Here is a 21122-nt window from a genome sequence, read left to right as displayed (position 1 = left end):
GAGCATGCAACTCTTAATCTCAGGGTCATGAGTTCAAGCCCCACGTTGGGCGCGGAGCCTCCTGAAAATAAAAATAAATTAATAAAGAGCAACATTAAAAAAAAAAAGTGTTAGCTGCTGTTGTTATTGCTACGGAGCATAGCAAAGTGCTTGGCATATGGAAGACGTGCAATAAGTATTCGAGGAATTATGTAAATGAATTCTGTATGATCTTAATGTTTGTGTTTAAAAATGAGTAATTGTCATTTATTACATTTACTCCACTAGAATTTTAGAGGGCAGAATTAGATAAAATTTAGATTAAATTTTTCTTCTGATTATAAGAATAATGTATATGTGCTCTAATGAAAAAATATAGATTGTACGGAAAATCATAATAATTTGTAATTCTGCGACTCAGGCATCCGTTTGGCTGATGTCCTGTGTCATCTCTGATGCCTATTTTTTATATAGTCAACAGCTTTGTATGGATAAAATATTTTCTCCTGCTTTTTCAAGTAGCGTATATTATAAATGCTTCCTTATAACAATGTTGTGGGTTCTTCTTGTCGATTATTTTCTCCTAAAAAAAGTCTAGTTTATTTGGGGCTTATAATATGTATAACATGAAATAGTTGATAGGAATACATTTGCTGAAATTTAGAGAATATGACTGCACTTTAAATAAGAAGACTGTGCCATTTAGATGATCTGTTTAAGGGAAGGTTATGGAAAACACTGATGCCTAAAGTTGAAGAAGGCTCTGGAGTGGAGGCTGGATGGAGGCTAGGAATGGGACTCCTTGGCCTGGAAAGGCTCACCTGTGAGCAGAAGCACTAGGGTAGGCAAGCATGCTCTGTGCCGTTGCTGTCTAGCTTAAGGAGGATTTAGGATGGAGTTGTGTGTGATTGGCTCGGGGAGAGCGGTGGAACACAAGATGGGTTGACGGATTGGGGCCGATTGCGGAGGATTTGGGAGGCAGATGGGAGAGTTGCTTCTTTTTGTAGAAGCCAAGAGCTTGTGATGAGGAGATGCAATGTATAGATCAGTAATTCGAGAGAAGTATGATGGATTCTTTTAGTTCTTCTATATATGACAAGCTATTTCAACCACACATCCCTTCCTCAAGCAAAGCGTGAAGAAGGCTGCCCTCCGGGGTTCATGAAGACCATTCTGTGCTTCCCGCTGGACACTTTGTTGCCCGTTTCCTAATTAGCAATTATTCCTTCCACTTCAAAGCATCTCACAAAGCACCAAGACATTTATTATCCCACGGACTAATACAGTGTGAAATCATTTTACCATTCTTTTTTTTTTTTTAAGATTTTATTTATTTATTTATTTTTAAAAAAGATTTTATTTATTTATTTGATGGAGATAGAGACAGCCAACGAGAGAGGGAACACAAGCAGGGGGAGTGGGAGAGGAAGAAGCAGGCTCACAGTGGAAGAGCCTGACGTGGGGCTCGATCCCATAACGTAGGGATCACGCCCTGAGCCGAAGGCAGACGCTTAACCGCTGTGCCACCCAGGCGCCCCAATTTATTTATTTATTTGACAGAGATAGAGACAGCCAGCGAGAGAGGGAACACAAGCAGGGGGAGTGGGAGAGGAAGAAGCAGGCTCATAGCGGAGGAGCCTGATGTGGGGCTCGATCCCATAACACCGGGATCATGCCCTGAGCTGAAGGCAGACGCTTAACCGCTGTGCCACCCAGGCGCCCCTCATTTTACCATTCTTATTTTATTAATGGAGATACTATGGCTCTAAGATATTTAGAGATTTGCCCAAGTTAGTAAGTAGTGCCGATAAAATTTATCTCTTTTCCTTCGTTCAAAGCAGGATATAAAAGAGAATAATAGAGCTCATAAAGCATCTGTCTTTCAGAATGCTTCATTGTTCAATGTAATATTTGACGTATTGTCACAACAGTTCAGGTAAGCAAAGAAGCATCAGTATTCATTTTTTACAGAAAGTCTAAGTCAAAGTTATATGATATTGAAACTAATGAAAAACTATGTTAGCCAGTCAACATGTATGACCTGCTGTATTTGAGTGCATTTTCCCCTCACCCTGAATTGATTGACTGGATTTGTGTCATACAGATACAGCTTAAGAGGAAAGGAAAAATGAAGACTTCATAATCAAATAATCAGAGAGCTGCAGCTAAAATTAGTCAGTACTAGGGGTTAGACTGAAAACCTGTAATTCTATAAATACCACGAAACTCAGGGAAAAAATTTCCCTTTATAACCAGAGAGATTTAAAACTAAAACATTTAGCAGAGACGATGTCATTATTAGGATATCTGAAAGTAATGTACACACGGAAAAGTTACCAATACTACGTAAACATGTACAAGGAAAAACAAAATGTATCTAACCCGTTCTAGAACCGTAAGTTAGTTGAAACGCTGCTACTTTGTTTTAAGTACCCAGACTCTAAATAGTATATCCAGAGCTCTGTTTCTTGATGTCTGAATCTTGGAAAATCTTTAGTGTCCCTCCACTTTGAAATAGAAACTGAGTTTCTGCACCCTTGTATTACCTCCCCTCCATACTCAGTTCCCACTATGTATGTGATTTCAATTTCATCACTAAAAATGAACATCATGACTTTTTATTTATTACTTTGTAACTTGAAGCACTTTCCTCACCAATTTTGAGCAGTGTCCTTTGACTACCAGTTATATAAGATGAAAACAATTTGTTCCCCATTTGCTTTCTTTCTCCATTTATCTCCTGTTTTCTGCTAGTTATGTCATTACTTTTTATACTGACAAAAAAAATGTTTACAGTCTGTTCTGTGGAAAGAATTGCCTTATGTTGTATAGGTTCAGTCTAAAAACTGAGTACGTTAGTTGGTGTTCCCAATATTATAATTATATGTGTGTGTACGTGTGTTTATGTATATTTTCACTGTGTAATCAAGTGTTCGGAACTGTGGAGAATGAAATGTCTTCCTTATAAATTACAGAATCTGCTCAGTGGAGACTATTCCCAGCATTTTCTCAAACGGCCACTCTTCTCTTCTTCTCTGGACTGCCCCAAATCTTGTTATATTTATTTCGTTGTATATTTGGAATTGTATACTGGAATCGTATTTGCAATTGTATCCATTTTGTTTGGTTGTTCTGTATACCATTCTCTTTGGTTGGTTTTCTTGGAATTTTTAAGCAGCCTTTTTTTTTTTCCTTCCCAGAAGCGAACATCTTGACACCATCACTAAAAGCTTATTATCTATAATTGATATTAATCTTACCAATTTTCTTCGGCACGCTTCTTGGAACCCTCTGGCTTCTTACTCTAATTTGAATATTTTTCAGGCTACCAAGCTGCCATGTTAGGATTTTTCCAGCATTTTTCTTTCTAGGTTAGGGGCATAGTTTTTTGGCTTCTCCTCTAAATTCCATTTTTAAGAAGTAACTTCAAAGAAAATTTCATCCAAGTCTACATAATCTGTAAAATGCTCCTGCGTATCCGAAAAGAGCACTTTACCTTCTTCTTGGTGGAAAATTTGCCTGGGTGTGGAATTCTATGTTAGAGATCATTTGCCATCAAACTTTGAAGTACATTAAGCTAAAATTTTGAACCGGGTTTTCTCTGGATTTCTGGAGACTCTTATTTGTCTGTGTGCCAAGTACTTCAGCCACAAGCGCTTTCTTTGTAGGCACGAGCAACAGAGTAGCCTGTGAGGAAGCTATGTCCGTATGACCATGAAACCCCTGTGTGCTTCCTGCCGGGGATGTCCTCAGCCTCCTGATAGCAGCCACTGGATAACGTTGCCTTCTTCTATATTCATTTATGGCGTCCCACATCATAGTCTTTGATGGTGATAAAAACAACGGCTGGCCTTTCGTGTTACTTTTAATATATTTTTTGATATATACTTTGGTATATATTTATATATTTATATTATTTTATTATATATTATATATTTTATATATCAAATATAAATTATACATTTAAAATATTAAAATATATTATATATATTTAAAACTATATAAAGCATATATAAAACAAGTGTATATATAAAATATATAAAAATATATTACTTTTATATATTTTTGAGTTCTTTGTTGTGATTCATCTATCTATTGACAATTCTACATCTTCAGTAATTTTTTGCAAAAAGTTGGGGGAGGGGTTGGGGCACCTGGGTGGCTCAGTTGGTTAAGCAGCCAACTCTTGGTTTCGGTTCAGGTCATGATCTCAGGGCCCTGGGACCATGCCCCACGTGGGGCTCCCTCCTCAGCAGGGAGTCTGCTCAAGGATACCCCTCTCCCCACTCCAGTGCACCATGCATGTGCACGCTCTCTCTCTCTCAAATAAGTAAATTAAAAATCTTAAAAAAAAAAAAAAAAGTACGTGTGGGGTATTCGTTTTCTGAGTTTGCCCACAGCCAAGATGGCCTTTTTGTGCCTTTCCATGTGAATGATAATTTGGATGATTATGAAATAATACGCTAATAAAACTTTGCCAATGTTGCTCCACTTTCTGTAGGGGAGGCATTAAAGTGTGGCAGAGAAGAAGTTTGGGGTCCCCCTAATCTTGGTTCCTGCTTTTTCTCATCTATATTTTGCAAGTGTTTTTTTTTTTCTGTATGTTATTGTAATTTAAAAAACAAAAAAAAGAGTAGGTAGATGTCTTATTTTTCCCAGTGATATGGTAAATACTTTTGATCTTCCTGGGTTAGGAAACTTAGATTTCCTTTTGTTTTTGATATTTGCTCTTGCTCTAAGTTTGTTTTTCTTATTATATTTTGTTCTCTCATCAGAGGTTTTTCTTATTTTGGGGAGTCCTTTCGGTGTCGTGAATTTTCTTTGCAAAGAAGCATTGTTTTAAAAAAGTAAACACATTTATTCATGCCCAGTTCTTACAGAGCTGTTCTTTAATGTCAGTTTCTTACAGAATTGTTCTATAACCAGCAGTGGTTGATTTGGAACAGTCTATCTTTTTCCTAAAAATATTTTAAAATTCATGAAATCTACATGTTTTCTAAGGCATGAAGAAAGCTATTAGTTTCTCTGCAACCAAATATAATAAAATGTATTAATTATTATGTCTCTCAGTTTATCAGTGTGGCATCTTGATTTAGAGGAAATATGATTTAAGGCTTAGAATAAGAACAAATTAAATTTTTATACTAGCTTTATCGAACTGTATACCTAGTCATTGAATATCATAGTAATTTATAACTAGAAGGTTTCTTACCATCTTTCCCTCATAGAAAAATTGTCATGGAATTCATACCTGTTAAGAGCCTGGCCCCCAAAAGGCACACAGTAGGGGCGCCTGGGTGGCTCAGTCGTTAAGCGTCTGCCTTCGGCTCAGGGCATGATCCCAGCGTTATGGGATCGAGCCCCACATCAGGCTCCTCTGCTGGGAGCCTGCTTCTTCCTCTCCCACTCCCCCTGCTTGTCTCTCTCTCACTGGCTGTCTCTCTCACTGGCTGTCTCTGTGTCAAATAAATAAATAAAATCTATAAAAAAAAAAGGTACACAATAAATGGCTCTTTTAGAGGCATATCTTTTTGTACGTGAGATAACAACCTTTTAAATTTTATCTTTCATGCTTATTCCTAGTCAAGAAAGAGAATATTTGAAGCCCAGAGTTGATTTCAAGCCTAGAGTTAATATTTGGGCCATGTTGTTCTAATTGAATAAGTATTAAAACATGCATAAGAGAAGTCGTATTTGAAGCTGGTAGTTGTCCTTTGTGTGTATCTCATGTTCTCAGCGTAACAATTTTGTGACCCAAAACACTTAGAGCACTGAGCTTTAAGCTTTATTTGGTTTTTTGGTGGGTTTTTAAAAAGATTTCATCTGTTTATTTGTCACAGAGAGAGCACAAGCAGGGGAGGGGCAGGGGGGTTGGAGAGGGTGGGAACAGACTCCCTGCTGAGCAAGGAGCCTGATGTGGGGCTCAATCCCAGGACCCTGGGATCATGACCTGAGCTGAAGGCAGACGCTTAACTGACTGAGCCACCAAGGTGTCCCAAGTTTTATTTGTATATAGAATCCCCATCTGTAGTTAGGAGGCATTTAAATTATTTATTAGATATTTTTAGCCTGTTACAGGAAAAACTTTGTTTTTGCTTTGATTACTAGTGGATAACTTCATAAAGTATGAGCTTCTGAAGTCAAGAGGCCATTCAACCTGGAGTATGGGTTAAGTCTTTCTTTAGCTTAAGTTTATTTTATTTCTTAAAATACGTTCCTGGAAAATTGGGTGTCGACCCAAATTTTGAAATATTTTATCATGGACTTCCAGTTTAATTGCAGAGATACTATCACCTAGGAAAAAAAAATTGGCTCCAACACGTAATCAAAACCACACTTAGGAATGGAAGTCTTGTCTTTAACATATCTATTTTTCTTTTCAACTTAAATTTAATGACTTAATAATGTTCCCAGGACTGTGGATAGAATTTAGTCACATGAACGATATAATTTGTGGTGTTTTTTTTTTTTTTAAAGCAAACCTAATGGAAGCCTTAGTATGTTTTTTTAGTTACATGAAGCCTCTGTGCTTTATACAGAGGGATTTCTGGAAATCTTTGAGGACAAGGATATCTCCAAGAGTAGAGGGTTAGACAGGAAGGTGGGGTCTCTGTGTGATTTTATGAGATAGTTGGAATGGAAACATGCCACTATACACACTGGTTAAAATACATCCAGTTAATTCTCATTTCACTCACCAGCTTGCCAAAGTGACTAACAGGGAGTGTTGGTTAGGATGGGCCAGACATTCCATATCCTATTAGCTGGTGTGTAACTTTGTAGATTTGAGGGCGGGGGGTAAATTTGGCAAAGTTTTTGATTATTTATCCTGTGTGTGTGTGTGTGTGTGTGTGTATACACATGTGTACAGAAACAAGGATTATGTATATATCTATGTATAAATAAAACACGTAAACATATACAGTTGGCCATTGAACAGTGTGGGTTTGAACTGTGTGGGTCCTCTTCTATGTGGATTTTTTTTCAATAAATATAGTACATTACTGTAAACATTTGTTCTTTATGATTTTCTTAACATATTCTTTTCTCTAGCTTACTTTATTGTAAGAATACAGTATACAATACACGTAATATACAAATAGTGTTAATCAACTGTTTATGTTCTAGTCATTAGTAGGCTATTGGTAGTTAAGTTTTGGGGGGGGTCAGAAGTTATACATGTGTTTTCGATTGCATGAGGGGTTGGTGCCCCTAACCCCTGTGGTGTTCATGCATCAACTATATAAACATACATATATAAACATGTACATATATACTGTATAAGCATACATGAATACGTACTGTACAAAATAGGACAGTGACTTCATATCTACCTTAGGGTTCTAATTAAATAAAGTATGGTAACAATTATACGTAGGAGTACTAGGTAGCCATTGAAGAATTAGGCATTGCAAAATGTGCAATAAGTAAAGATGTTCAATGTGTACTAAATAAATAAAATAAGGTTAAAAAATAAAATTAGTAGACGTGAAGTAGCAGGACTGTATGATGTGGCTACAGTTGTGTAAGAAGGTAACAACTTCTGTGTACATGGGTACATACAGAGCTAGTGTGCGTGGGGACAATTTGAGAAAGGATATTTAAGGTCCCTTTTGCCTTGGCAAGGACTTATACAAGTCTCTTATGTAAGAAACTTATACTTTTTTAAGTTTACAGTCTTTGGAATTTTTGAAACTTTTTTTGATAAGTACATACTATTTTTTTTTTTAAGCGAATACCATAGAAGCTATCATTTGGAACCACGGTATAAGGAGATTGAGGGGGCAGTGTGAGCACAGATCCTGACAGGAGGAGGTAGTATAAAAAAGTATCCTTCTACTCTACGGAGTTGTATGCTTTTTATAGAGATCAGTGGTCTGGTTCTGTTGAAAGGAGCACAGCCACCAAAGAGTGGAGGGTAAAGACCTCATGACACCACGAGCATTGCCCTTGCTAAGTGTCTTGTGCTCCTGAGAAGCCCATCCAGGGGACAGAACCTCCAGGGAGAAATGAATGGAAGGTGTTTTCCTTACTCCAGAACATTTCCCCCAAGAAATGGGACTGTCTAAAGAACTCTGCTCGTTGGGAGTCAATATTATGCAGTGGTTAGAAGGGCAGATTCAGGAACTGAGTTGCTGGGTTCCAAATGCACCTCTACTGTGGTCAAGTTACTTAGTCCTTGCCTCAGTTTCCTGACCTATAAAATGGGGATAATGCTACCTATTTCTTTTGGGGTGGTGAGAATTAAATGAGTGGTAATTATGAGTAAAGAGCTTGGAGCAGGGCCTGTACATCGTAAGTGCTAGAAAAGCCCTTGTTGTCCCTCTTGTTATTACTATTTGACGGGGAAGAAGGACTGAAATGCTTTAAAAATAATGATTAAAAATTTGACTGGCCTTAAACTGTACGTTTTATTTGACACATGCTACTTTACAAAGAACATATTGCTATGATGTGTAAAACGTAAGTCGAGAATATATGCATCGAATCACTCTTATATGCTTGGTTAGTTATGGAAATACTGAAGAAATGTGGTATCCAACTTCCCTTTCTTTTCTACTTAATGTCTCTTTTTTCCCCTGGCTGCTTTTCAGATTTTCTCTCTCTTACTGGTTTTAAAGAATTTGTGGTTATGATTTGCCTCAGATTTGGGTTTTTTTTCCCCCTATGTTTCTTGTATTTGGATCCATTGGTCTTTTTAGATCTGTGGGATTATAGTCTCCATCAAATTTGGAAATCTTTTGGTCATGATTTCTTTAAATATATTTGTCTTTTCTGCCAGCCTCAGTCTCCTGTCTCTCCTCTCCTGTGGGGACTCCAATTATATGTACGTTCTGCTGTTTCACGTTGTCCCGTAGTTTACTGATGCTCTGTTTAGCTGTTCTTTAGTTTTTGTTCCCTCTCTTTCATTTGGGACAGTTTCTGTTGCTGGGTCTTTAAGTTCACTTACCTTTTCTTCTGTAGTGTCTAGTCTGTTATAAATCCCATGCAGTGTATTTTTATTTTAACCATAGATGTTCTTGATTTCATCAGTGGGACCCAGACTTTCTGTGTATCGTTTTAGTATCTCCCATGGTCATGATCGCCCTTTCCTCTGGATTCATAAATAAAATAAATTGCCTTAGAGTAATGACTTTGATGCTTTTGTCTACTAATTTTATCATCTGTGTTATTTCTGGATCGGTTTCTATTGACTGGTTTTTCTTCTTATTATGAGTTGTCTTTTCCCGCCTCTTTTTGATTGGATGCTAGACCCTATGAATTTTATCTTATTAGGTACTAGATATTTTTATATTCCTAAAAATATTCTTGAGCTTTGTCCTGTCATGTTGTTAAGTTACTTGGAAACAGTTTATACTCTTTAGGTCTTGTTTTAAGCTTTTTTACACTGGACTAAAAGAGCCTTTAGTCTGTAGTTAATTTTGTCCCACCACTGAGGCAAGACCTTTCTGAGAACTCTAGCTAATGTTTCATGAACTATGAGGTTTTCTAACCGGGCATTTGGAAACAGGATGTATGCCCAGTTATCTGGGAGCTCTGAGCACTGTTCTCTCTAATGTCTTCCTGTCCTTGGGTAAGTTTCCCCAGTCCCATGTGTTGACAAGGGTTCAGCTGAATGCTGGAGGGAGACCTCTGGCAGGTCACAGGGGTCCTTTCTGTGTGTAGCTCATTCTTGTCCAGTACCCTGTCCTTGGAACTGGCTTCCCCTCACTTCTCCTCAGGGCTCTGACTGGGGTAACTGTGGGGCTCAACTTTGTTTCTTTTGTCTCTCACTCTTCTTCATTTCCTCATGTCTAATGTCTTGGGAACCATCTTTCCCACATACTTTGAGTTGTTTCAGGTGGGAGGGTAAATCTGCTCCCTGTTACGCCATCTTGACCAGACATGGAAATCACCCTGCCCTAGGCTTTAATTTAAAAAAAAAAAAATTTTTTTAACAGAAATTAAAAAAAAAAGTTATTGTCCACCCACTCCCAGTCTGAAATTCCAGAGGCAGCCACGTTCAACTTTTTCCTGGTATTTGCCTCCAGATGTTGTACCGACTCTCACCACCGCTCTTCCTGGGGAGACCTTCTCCGACGCTGCACTGTTTGAAACAACACCCTCGTTCAGCTCTGTGTCATTGCCCTGCTGCCTTGTTCTCTGTAGGACTTTTTATTTCCTGACTTCGTTGTATTCATGCATGCGTTTGTAGTCGGCCTCTGTCACTAAATAGGATGCATGCTCCTCGAAGCCTGAGCTCTTGCCTCTTTTGTTCACTGCTGAATCCCCAGAGCCCTAGAGCAACTTCTGAGTACGTTGTAGTCACTCGGTAAGTATCTGCTAAATAAATAAATGAACGAACGCCCGATACTATGCTGCTTGCTTTCCCAGCATCTTCTCGTGCTGTCCCTACCTTAGCGGTAGGTAATAGCTACTCAGAGTTTGCCAAGAGAACAAAGCAGGAAAAAGATTCTCCAGGAAGCTGGGAAACATGTATCAGAAACTCTTAAAAAAACAAAACAAAGCAAAACTATTGCTGCGGAATTCAGGAAAATAAGATTTATTAAATTGGTTCCATTTCTTGCTTCACATTGTCCTGGAAACTCTGATTAACCAATTTCCTTTCCAAGATATTTTCCCAGAATTTAAAAAGAAGTCTGAACAATATTACGTATGTTGTATATTTTTAAAATGGCAGCATAATAAAAATATTAGCATGAAAATGTACCACGTGTGTGTGTGTGTGTGTGTGTGTGTGTGTGTGTGTACAAACCGCCCCCCTCCCCGCCACCCCCATGAATTGAGTGACTGAAAAGTAAGTGTGGAACTTGGTAATGGAGCCATCTGGTCGATAGAAGGGATGACATTCCGGGAGGCAGTCGCTGGGTAATGTGTCTCATCCCTGGCCTTCACGAGGGTGACCCGGTAGGCTGAGCCTTTCCCAGTCTTCAGCTTGCTTCTTCTGTGGATTCTGCAGCAAACGTGCCAATTAAAGTGGTGGGCGTGATGACGACACTCAACTTCATTTCTTTCCTGCCGTTCAGCAGATGGAAAGTACTTCTCCTGCTCCCACATTGTCCTCATTTAACTCTGGGGCCTGACACTAAAAAGGGACTCTGTGTCCTATTACCCAAGCCCGTGTGTTGAGCTGAGCTGCTTTTGTTTGTTTCTCAGAGTGTTTTCCTCATCCTATTCCTGGCAGCGTCTTTGAAGGAGAAGAATTTACTTTGGTGAATTAGTAAACAGAGTATTTTCCTAAAAAATAGTGTACATACATCTGAGACTTGGAACCGTATGGATGTGTTTTTAGAAGAGAGTATTTTCACTAATTGACCAAAGAAAAGTATTTTTTTGGGCGGTTTCTTGGAAAACCAAATGTTAGTATAAGATATTGGTTAAACTGGTAAATATTTACCCTTTGCTTTAATAAAAGCAGGTTTCTCCAGCTGAGTCATGCGACAGAAGATTTTGTTTCTGATTCGAAGAAGTACAAATCCACAAATACATTTTGCGTTTGATGATATAATTTTGTTCTTTTCGAAAAAGTCATACTTACAGATGAGGTAGAAATGTAGAGCCATAGAGGGTCTGTTTTCATAATGACGGTGTGTGCCCTTGTGTTTCATGTGCTAACTTGAGTTTTCTCAAGAGTTAGCATGCTTTTAATGCTTTTTGGTGTCCTGTGACCTCAACTCGAGTTTTTTCCAGAAGGGCAACTGAAACAAGAAATTAGGCTCACTAACTCATCGAACAATATTCCATCATCTTGGCGTTGTCCACATCTTGCTCAGCAAAACAGGAGTCAAAGACACACTCTTGAAAATAACAGATCACCTTCTCTTCCATCCTCACCCAGCATCCTGTCCCCACCCCATCTTAACATTGTGTTTTCATGAGCGTTTCATCATATTTCTCATCCTTGTTCCCAGTCTTGACCCACTGACCTAAGAATCAAGAAGATGTCATGTTAGTGCCTACTAATTACTGCACCCAGAGAGCCTTTTCTTCTGGCCTTTCAACCTTCTGGAGGTGGGAGCTCAAGCTGTCACTGGCATCACGCAGGGAAAATGAGCCTTTACTACATTTTCCCTGTTTTGCAAACAGCAGGAANAGGCCCAGCTGAGACTAGAGATGAATATGCAGGTGAGGAAGAAATTAACCTAAAATGCACTGCTGTTTGCCGGATTGTCTTACAGATGACACAGCAGGGCTGTCGTTGTAATACCCTAATGCCCATAATGGAATGCTGGGGCCTGCCATTTCCCCCAGTCTCTCGCTTTATTTCAATACCATCATACTCATTTGGCAAAACAATTTTAAGGGAGGAATGTGCTCTGATTAGAAAGTTAAGGAGCCCGTGAACACGTTTAAGTTTCTGTTGTTTTTAGACACGTTAAGGGGGTACTTCAGTTGGTACTAACTAAAGCATTTGGCTTGAGGGCTCGTTAATCAGTGCTGTTGGACCAGGGTCTCCTGAGCCTTCTTGGTGTGGGGGGATCGGCTACTGTATTTAAAGGGATGAAATACATCATGGTCACAAACTAACCACATCCGACGACTGAGGGTTTTGAACAGTGGAATTAATCTCTTTAAATTTTTTTTTCCTTAGGTGTTTAAGATAGAAGTGCTAATGAACGGAAGAAAACATTTTGTTGAAAAAAGGTACAGCGAATTTCATGCCTTGCACAAAAAGGTAACTTTTTTTCCCCCCTTTTTCCTTACAGGGTAGATGCTAGAAGGTTAAGACTGCTTTCTGTGTTTTCTGAGAGCGTGAATAGTTCTTGGCACAGTAGGATTTCTTTGATCATGAATTAAGTTTTCTTTTAAATTATTCAGTCCCTTGAAGGTGTGCTTTCCGAGGAGGTGGGTTTTCTGTTAAGATCTTTTACATAAATAGATGGGAGGTTGCAAGCTCTTGGCAGGTATTGCCCTGGGCGTGCGAGGTTCCCAGAGAATCAGACTCAGACCTGAATCTCTCCGTGAAATAGACTTAACGTGCTTTACAAAAAGGAGAGAAAGAAGCAGATATTGATTTTACAGGGAGAAATTTATTAAAAGCAACTCACACTTACATGTTCCTGGAAAAGATAACATATATGGCACATGTATTCAAGGATGCTTTGACGCCCGTGTCTAAGGAGAACGTGTATGATTCTTTTGAATTGTTAAGGCCACTCACTGGACAACATGGGTGTTGGAGTCCTTGGATTCATTTCATTACAAGTCTTAGAGAAAAGACACAAGAGTACGGAAGGAATAGCTGAGTTTGGGGAGAAATAGTAAAGAATAGAAGAGTGAATATTTTTTAATTTTCTACCAAAATTTAATGTTTTGCAGGTTAGGAATTATTATTGGGGTGCTGACATTACCTTAATACCTAGACATAGCTTGTGAATATATAGACAGGTGTATGTGGATATACCCACATGCATAAATACACACACACACACACACACACATGCGTAAATGTATGCCCTAATTCATTTTCTTCACTTCTGTCACTTTATTAGGTAGGAAGTTAGATGGGAAGATACTAAGTGAATATGTTAAGGAAGATAGTCTATTCTTTTAATTTCATTAAAGACCTGTTAAATTTTCTGGGAACTGTCAGTGCATAAATGATGTGACAATGTGCTTATTCTGTATTAAAAGTTTTTTTTGTGTGTTTCTTTAAAAATTAAATTTCCCTCCTTTTTTTTAAGTCAGGAGACTGGAATATTGAGTATAAACTCTGACAGGATATTATGGAGAAATTAGTGAAACTCTTTCCCTCTGTATACTTTTCTCTTATGATGGCAAGGGAAATAGACATGTCGTTCTTCAGTTAAATTTTTGTTAAATCCAGATTTACTTCCAAGAGAAACAGTGCAGGTGGATGTGGATTTAGACCAGACGTTGCCGTGAGCCTTTACAAAAGCTCCTACCTGGGGATCTTAAAGAGGAACAAACCTGGAGTCTGGGTCTCGATGCCTTCGCGAGGGATTCTGTTTTTGCTTGCTTGCGTTGCAAGGAAAGACATTCTAGGGAGATCTCCGTGGGGTACTTCGTGAAATAAATTCTTACACTGAGATTAAAACCAGAGCTCCAGCCCCTGCTCAGCCTCTCATGAGCCAGGGACGGACAAGGGGCCCTGTCACACGCAGGCTGCCTTCCTCACCTCCCTGCTCGCTGTGACCTCGACACAATCTCGCTGTTCCCACCAGATACTCGGGGACCGCTCCACACCAGGCACAGCAGGTGACTGCCAATTAGGCCCGCCCTGCGCGAGAGGCTCCCATGCCTCTCACCACCGCAGGGTCCTTCCTCCGGTTCCCTAACGTGACGTTACTTTCTCCCCAGTGATGATCGGCGGTTGTCAGATACACAGAGTCAGAAAAAATGCCTAGGTTTTCTCGGACTCTTCCTTCAATGTCTGTAGTTCTTGTTAATAATTTTAGCTATTCTTGTAATCATAGAATCAGGCCTACCAGAGTGGAGAGTAGAAATTCTCAAATTTCTCAGTTTTGTATGTTTAAAACATCCCAACAGGGACGTGGAGATAAAAATAGCTTCGTGATGCAGAGTTGTAGTTATGTTTTTATTTACTTCTATATTGTGGCGCAGAAAGCAGCTGCCGGAAGTCTCCTTTCCTTGCCCCAGTGCAATTGCATGTGATTTGGCTAAAAGGTGACTGTAGCAGATAGTTAAGTATAAATCATGGTAGGGTGTGAAAAAGCAGAAGTCTGTCATCTTGACTGTAAGATTGTGTTAAGGATGGAAATCAGCAAAAAATTTACTCAGAATGCACAAGTTTTATTGATTGCTACTGCCATGTACAACTTGACCATTTTATGACCATTTGGATACCCCGGTTTCCATACTTGAATTTTGTGATGTGTGTTGAGTGTTGTACTTTTATGTAAAATATTTTCCTTTTACATTCGGTCAAATCTCTCATTTGAGGTGAGGTGAAATATTCACCTGTTTCGGCAGTCTGTGCAATTTGCCATGTTGTCAGTGTCCTGGTTTTTCTGACATTTTGTATTGTATTTCTTACTTGTTAAATGTGTTTGGCCGGTGTCCCCATGTTGATTCTAAAATGATATATGAGCCCCTAACCAAGCACTGTACATCTTTAGAATACTAGGTACATAGCTCTTGTCCATGTTCTGCAGACAGACAAGTACCCCTCCTGACTTACTGTCGGGCTGATTTTGAGGCAGAAGCTAAGACCGTTACCCATTTCACACTCCATCTGGTTGTCTAAGGAAAGTTCTTCATGATTATTACTTCCCCCCAGTTTTTATAATTGTTGATAGTAAAATGCAAAGATAATATCCCAATTGTTTACACATTTCTTAGGATTTCTTTCTTTTTGTTGGAAACATTCAAAGGGTGTTTTGTTGTTTTCTTTTTTCCTTTCCAGTAAATTTTTTTTTTGAATATTTTATTTATTTATTCGACAGAGAGAGAGACAGCCAGCAAGAGAGGGAACACAGCAGGGGGAGTGGGAGAGGAAGAAGCAGGCTCCCAGCGGAGGAGCCTGATGTGGGGCTCGATCCCATAATGCCAGGATCACACCCTGAGCCGAAGGCAGACGCTTAACCGCTGTGCCACCCAGGCGCCCCCCTTTCCAGTAAATTTTAGACTATAAGGCTAACTTTGCAAAAAAGTTTGGGGACAGGGGAGATGATCCATTGTTACCTACACATATTTCTACTGTTCTACTGTAATTCCTCTTTTCCTTCTTTTCTTGAATTTTTTTTTAAGATTTTATTTTCAGGCAATCTCTATACCCAACCTGGGGCTCGAAAGCACAACCCTGAGATTAAGAGTCAGTTATTCCACCAACTGAGCCAGACAGATGCCCCTCTTTTCTTGAATTTTTTTAAGTAAAGCAAATGCTTCTGTGCTAACCATGTTCCTGCATGGTAGGAATTCTTTTTTTTTTTTTTTTTTTTTTTTAAAGATTTTATTTATTTATTTGACAGAGACAGAGACAGCCAGCGAGAGAGGGAACACAAGCAGGGGGAGTGGGAGAGGAAGAAGCAGGCTCATAGCATAGGAGCCTGATGCGGGGCTCGATCCCACAACGCCAGGATCACGCCCTGAGCCGAAGGCAGACGCTTAACCGCTGTGCCACCCAGGCGCCCCGTGCATGGTAGGAATTCTAGTGTAGAAGTTCAGTGTAGGTCTTGGAAGCAGAATGTTGCTGAGCCTTCCTGTACTTCTTCCTGGATCTCAAGTCCTTGGAGCAAGATGCAAGATGTTTCTGTGTCTCAGATTCCCCATTTCTATGGTAGGAATAATGACAGTACTCACTTCATAGGATTGTTTTAGGAACTCAGTGAGATGGTGTGCATTACGTGGTAAATTTCCAATTATTTTTTCAAGATATTTATTTATTTTATTTGAGAGTGCGCGAGCGAGAATGAGAGCACAAGCTGGGGGAGCGGCAGAGGGAGAGGGAGACGCAGGGAGCCCAATGCAGGACTCGATTCCAGGACCTGAGCCGAAGGCAAACCCTTAACCAACTAAGCCACCCAGGCACCCCAGTAAATTTCCAACTATTGATAGTTTTCATTAGATCTAGTCTTTTCCATACTCAAGATGGTTTCCTTATGCTAAGTGGTAAAAAAAGAAAAAAAAATTCTCTACCAGAGGGTTTGGATGTTTTTACAGCCCCTGATGTATCTTGCCAAATTATTTTTCAAAATGGTTATAGCAGATGTGAAATGCAACCAGCACATTTGAAAGTATCACAAAATGTTATCAAGTTTGAATTCTACCTCTCCCCAATTATATTTGTTTACTTAGCAAACAATGTATGTGGCCTTGTTGCCGTTTTCATTGGTATGTCTTAGTTGGTTTAGAAATTGTATTCCCTCTTTTGGAATTGACTTTCTGCTGTGGGCTCATTTGTTTTTGCCCATTGGTTTGCTTGGCTTGTTAATGAAATATTAGCCATTTGCTGAAAAGTATTTTTCACTCAGGACCTTTTGGCTAGGATACTTATTTTAATTTACAAAAGCTTTAAGTTGGTATGTTATCTGTTAGGTCAGTTTTCCCTCTTTCAGATTTCGGGTCCTATCAGTCATTTGCTCCAGAGCCATGAGGAGTATTTGATTCCATTTTTGTTTAGCTTTTCCTGATGGGTGTGTTTCGTAGTGGGCACTTTGGACCCCCAGAATCAGCACAGTGTTGACCGAAATGCACATTCCGGGTGCTACCCAGCCATGCTGGAACAGAATCTCTGTGATGGAGCCCAGTCATCTGCCTGTTAAACCAGCATCCCAAATGATGAGGCACCCCAGTGCCTCTTGACGTTGGACACGTCCTGTTGTGTGGTTCTATTCTTAGACACATCGCTTCAACAGCCCTCCCCACCCACCCTCTCCCCATCACATGCACTGAAGCCACAAGGTTTGAAACCCCTGGGTGGGGGGTGGGGGGTTATCTCTCCTGCCTTTCTCTTACCTCCTGTATTCAGAGTGTCATCAGGTCCCATCGATTGAGTCTTTGAAACTTCAGTACTATGCACTGTTTAACTTACCCCTTTCTCCTCTGCCCTCCCAAGCCAGAGTCTTACCATTTTATTAGTATGGCTTTAACTGTTTCTGATCCTTGTCTTCTGGTTCATTCTTTGCTACAGATCAGTTTCCCTAAAGCACCGTTTCCTTCTTCACTCTTTTGCCCAAATACATTGAAATGGGTCCGCCTTGTCAACCGTATCATGGACCTTGACCCTCAAGGCCAGTAATCTTAGACTCTATTAATTTCCTTTTACTGGTAGGATTCGTCACCATAGAGCTAGTGGCTTAAAGCAACACACATTTATTATGTGTCGACAGGGCCGTGTTCCTCCTGGGAGGCTCTGGGAGAGCATCCATTTCCCTGCCTTTTCTAGCTTCTAGAAGCTGCTCACAGTCTGTGGCTTGTGGCCTCTTCTGTCTCCAAAGCCATAGTAAGGCCCTGCAGTTTCTGTTTCTGTCATCATCTGTCCCGTCCCCACATCTCCCCTCTCTGATGGTGACACTTTAGCCTCTCCCTTGAGATTACATTGGCTTTACCTACATAACCCTAGGTAATTCTCCATCTCAGGATGCTTGATTTAATCCCACTCTTCAGCCACGTAACGTGACACAGTCTCAGATTCTTATGATCAGGACATGGACATCTTTGGGGAGAACCATTATTGTGTCAACCACAAATCCATTTTCTGGTCGACCTTATTTCTCACTTTCTCATAAGAAAACAGCAATGGCCACCAATCCAGTCTCCCCATTCACCCCAGTGTATGAAAATCACTTTTTCTGTCTATCTTTGCCATGCCGAATGGCCTCCCCTCTGCGTTCTGATCTTTTCAAACCAAAGTAAAACATCTCATGTTCTCTGTCTCTCACATGGGTTTCTTTTTTTGATTCCCTCATGTCTTTGTTCTTGGAAACTCCTGTTCGTTTATTTTTATGTATTTTTTTAAAGTAATCTCTGCCCAACATGTGCCTCGAACTCACCACCCCAAGATCAAGAGTCACATGCTCCACCGACTGAGCCAGCCGGGCACTGTCCTGTTCCTTTAGAGTAGACATTTACTTAACCTAAAAACATCTAAGAGATCATTAAGATTTAGTTGTCCCCAAGTCTTGTCCAACTAGAAGACACATTTTTTAATAAAAGGGACCATATCTTATCTTTTGTATCTTCCTCGCTGCATGCTAGTGTTGGGCACATTATTAGGCATTAAGTAAGTATTTGGCAAATAGGATGTTTGGAAGACATTATGCATATTTATAAATTCCTGGAGGAATATTTGGGGTGAAAAAAATGGCTTCTGTTGTGGGGTTTGAGCTCACTGTAATTTCTGTCCCAGGTTACACTGGGAAGTCCTTTGTAGCTCCCCAGTCCTGGATGGGAACACGACTAGCACCACACTGAAACCCAGGCAGTCGCCTACCCTGTTCTTCTCTGTTCACTCTTTGCATAGTATCCTTTTTAAAATGAAGTTACAGGGTTCCCTCCATACTGCTCAGGCCCAGACCGTGGTGACAGGGAGAGCCTTTTGCCTGCACGTGCCTCCCCTGTGCCCCAGCAACACCTGCCCACATCCCCTAGAGACAAGCCAGTTACCACTTTGCATGGTGGTCCTTGAGAACAGCTTTACCTCCATAGGCCTATAGTCACAGGAGTGGGGGAAAACCCTTTCCTATGTGGCCAGCTGCTGAGCCCGTGCCCTCCCAGCTTATGCTCTCAGCTCCAGCCCAGGGGCTTCAGGGGAGCAGGGTGCTGGTTCATTACTCAGTTAACTGTCCTCATGCTTGTGATTGCCTCCTTTTGGCTGGAATAAAATATTATATCCTCCTATTTAATTTAACGCAGTACACATTTCAGAGGAACCCCAAAGCTGCCTTAGGGGGTTAAACCAGGAGCACAGCACCACGTGTAGTGTTTCTAGAGGGAACCCTAAGGATGTAGGGATGCCAAGGTGGAGTGAAAGATTGAATTTTACCCTGAAGTCTCCCCACTTCTTTCCTTAACTTTTTTGTTCCATTTCCATCTTTTTATTCATGTGATCTGGAAGAGTGTTTGTGTTCCTTTCTGTGGAAAATGGTCACTATTGGGGCACCTGGGTGGCTCAGTCGGTTGAGCATCCAACTCTTGGTTTTGGCACAGGTCGTGATCACAGGGTCCTGGGGTCCAGCCCCAAGACCAGCTTCGAGCTCAATAAGGGGTCTGCTTGAGATTCCTTCCCCCTCCCTGTCCTCCTGCTCTCCCCGGCACTCACGCACATACTCTCTCTCTTCCTGTCTCTCAAATAAATAAAATCTGAAAGAAAGAAAGAAAGAAAGAAAGAAAGAAAGAAAGAAAGAAAGAAAGAAAGAAAGAAAGAGAAAGAAAGAAAGAAAGAAAGAAAGAAAGAAAGAAAGAAAGAAAGAAGGAAGGAAAGGAAGGAAAAGAGAAAGAAAGAAAAAGAGAAAGAAAGAGAAGGAAGGAAGGAAGGAAGGAAGGAAGGAAGGAAAAAGAAAGAAAGAAAGAAAGAAAGGAAAGAAAGAAAGAGAAAAAAAGAAAGAGAGGAAATGGTTACTCTCACCAGTGTATACATGGCACATCTGTGTGCAGTAAGTTCTGAGTTTACTCTTGTCATGGCATAAAAAGGGAAGGGAGGGCACCTGGCTGGCTCAGTCTGGGGAGCAGACAACACTTGATCCCCGGGTTGTGGGTTCAGGCCTCACATCAGGTGTAGAGATTACTTGAAAATAAATAAATAAATAAAATCTAAAAAAAAAAAAAAAAAAGAAAAGGAAAGAGAGTGATCACTCCAGGCGAAGGGGACAGTGCTTGCGGTATCATGGAATCTGGTGGCTGTCCGCGTGGACCAGAAAGGCCATGTGGCTGGGTGCAGCGTGACCAGAACAGTTAATCATCGCCGGAATGACAGAGGGGTATTTATCTTGGGAGCAGCTGAGCCCTGCTGCAAACATATTGTCTTGGGTTTGTCTCTCCTCATCTAAAGCAATTCATTACTCACCTACAAATGCTGTCACAGGTCCCTGCCGCTCCAATGATCGGCTTCCTCCACACTCCTGACATCAATAAAAAGGAAAAGTGTTTTCAGTACTATATCTTCAAGATTTAAAAAAAAAAAAGAGAGAGAGAGAGAGAGACAGAGAATGGAGCTGATTTTCCATTTTACAATGTAAGAAATGTCATCATTCAGTAGCTTTAAAGGAAGTTTCTTTAGGTTTAAACTGAAGCCGAATAAGCTTATTACCACAGAATAATTTAGCGTTTTTGGCTTTGTTTCTGTTTGCGAAATACCTCAAATATTGTAGAAGTGAGATACGTATTTATTCCTTTACAGACGGTCATAAATTGTTTCCCTCCCCTCCCTCTCTCTCCCCCTCCCTCTTTCCTCAATATTGGATCAGTCTCATCAATAAATGAACATGTCATAGCGTTTCCTGTTTAGCACAATAAAACCCACCTTTGACTCCAGGCTTCCCTCCCGTGTGGGCCGCTTGCTCTCCTTTCTTGGTAGAATTCCTTGACAGAGGAGTCCCTGCTTTCCCACTTCTTACCTGCACACTGCCCAGTGTTTGACTTCCCCAGCCTCGCTGGGTGCAGTCTGACCATGCCCACTTCTTGGAACGCTTTGCTGCCCGAACGTGCAGTTTCAGCCCCTG

At 40.4% G+C, this 21122-nt stretch overlaps 1 protein-coding gene across 1 annotated transcript in view; it reads left to right on the top strand.

Annotated features, from left to right (window-relative positions):
• SNX24 (sorting nexin 24) overlaps positions 1 to 21122 on the top strand; it is a 154606-nt gene that overhangs the window by 66827 nt on the left and 66657 nt on the right. The window contains exon 2 of the mRNA XM_040622541.1: positions 12572 to 12655. Within this exon, the coding sequence (XP_040478475.1) occupies positions 12572 to 12655 (84 nt within the window). The remainder of the gene's footprint in view (positions 1 to 12571; positions 12656 to 21122) is intronic.

This window comes from Ursus maritimus, unplaced genomic scaffold (assembly GCF_017311325.1).
Source record: "Ursus maritimus isolate PB19 unplaced genomic scaffold, ASM1731132v1 scaffold_5, whole genome shotgun sequence".
NCBI classification, from domain to species: Eukaryota; Metazoa; Chordata; class Mammalia; order Carnivora; family Ursidae; genus Ursus; species Ursus maritimus.
The sequence above is the reverse complement of the archived record's forward strand: the minus strand, read 5'-3'. Positions and strand labels throughout refer to the sequence as shown.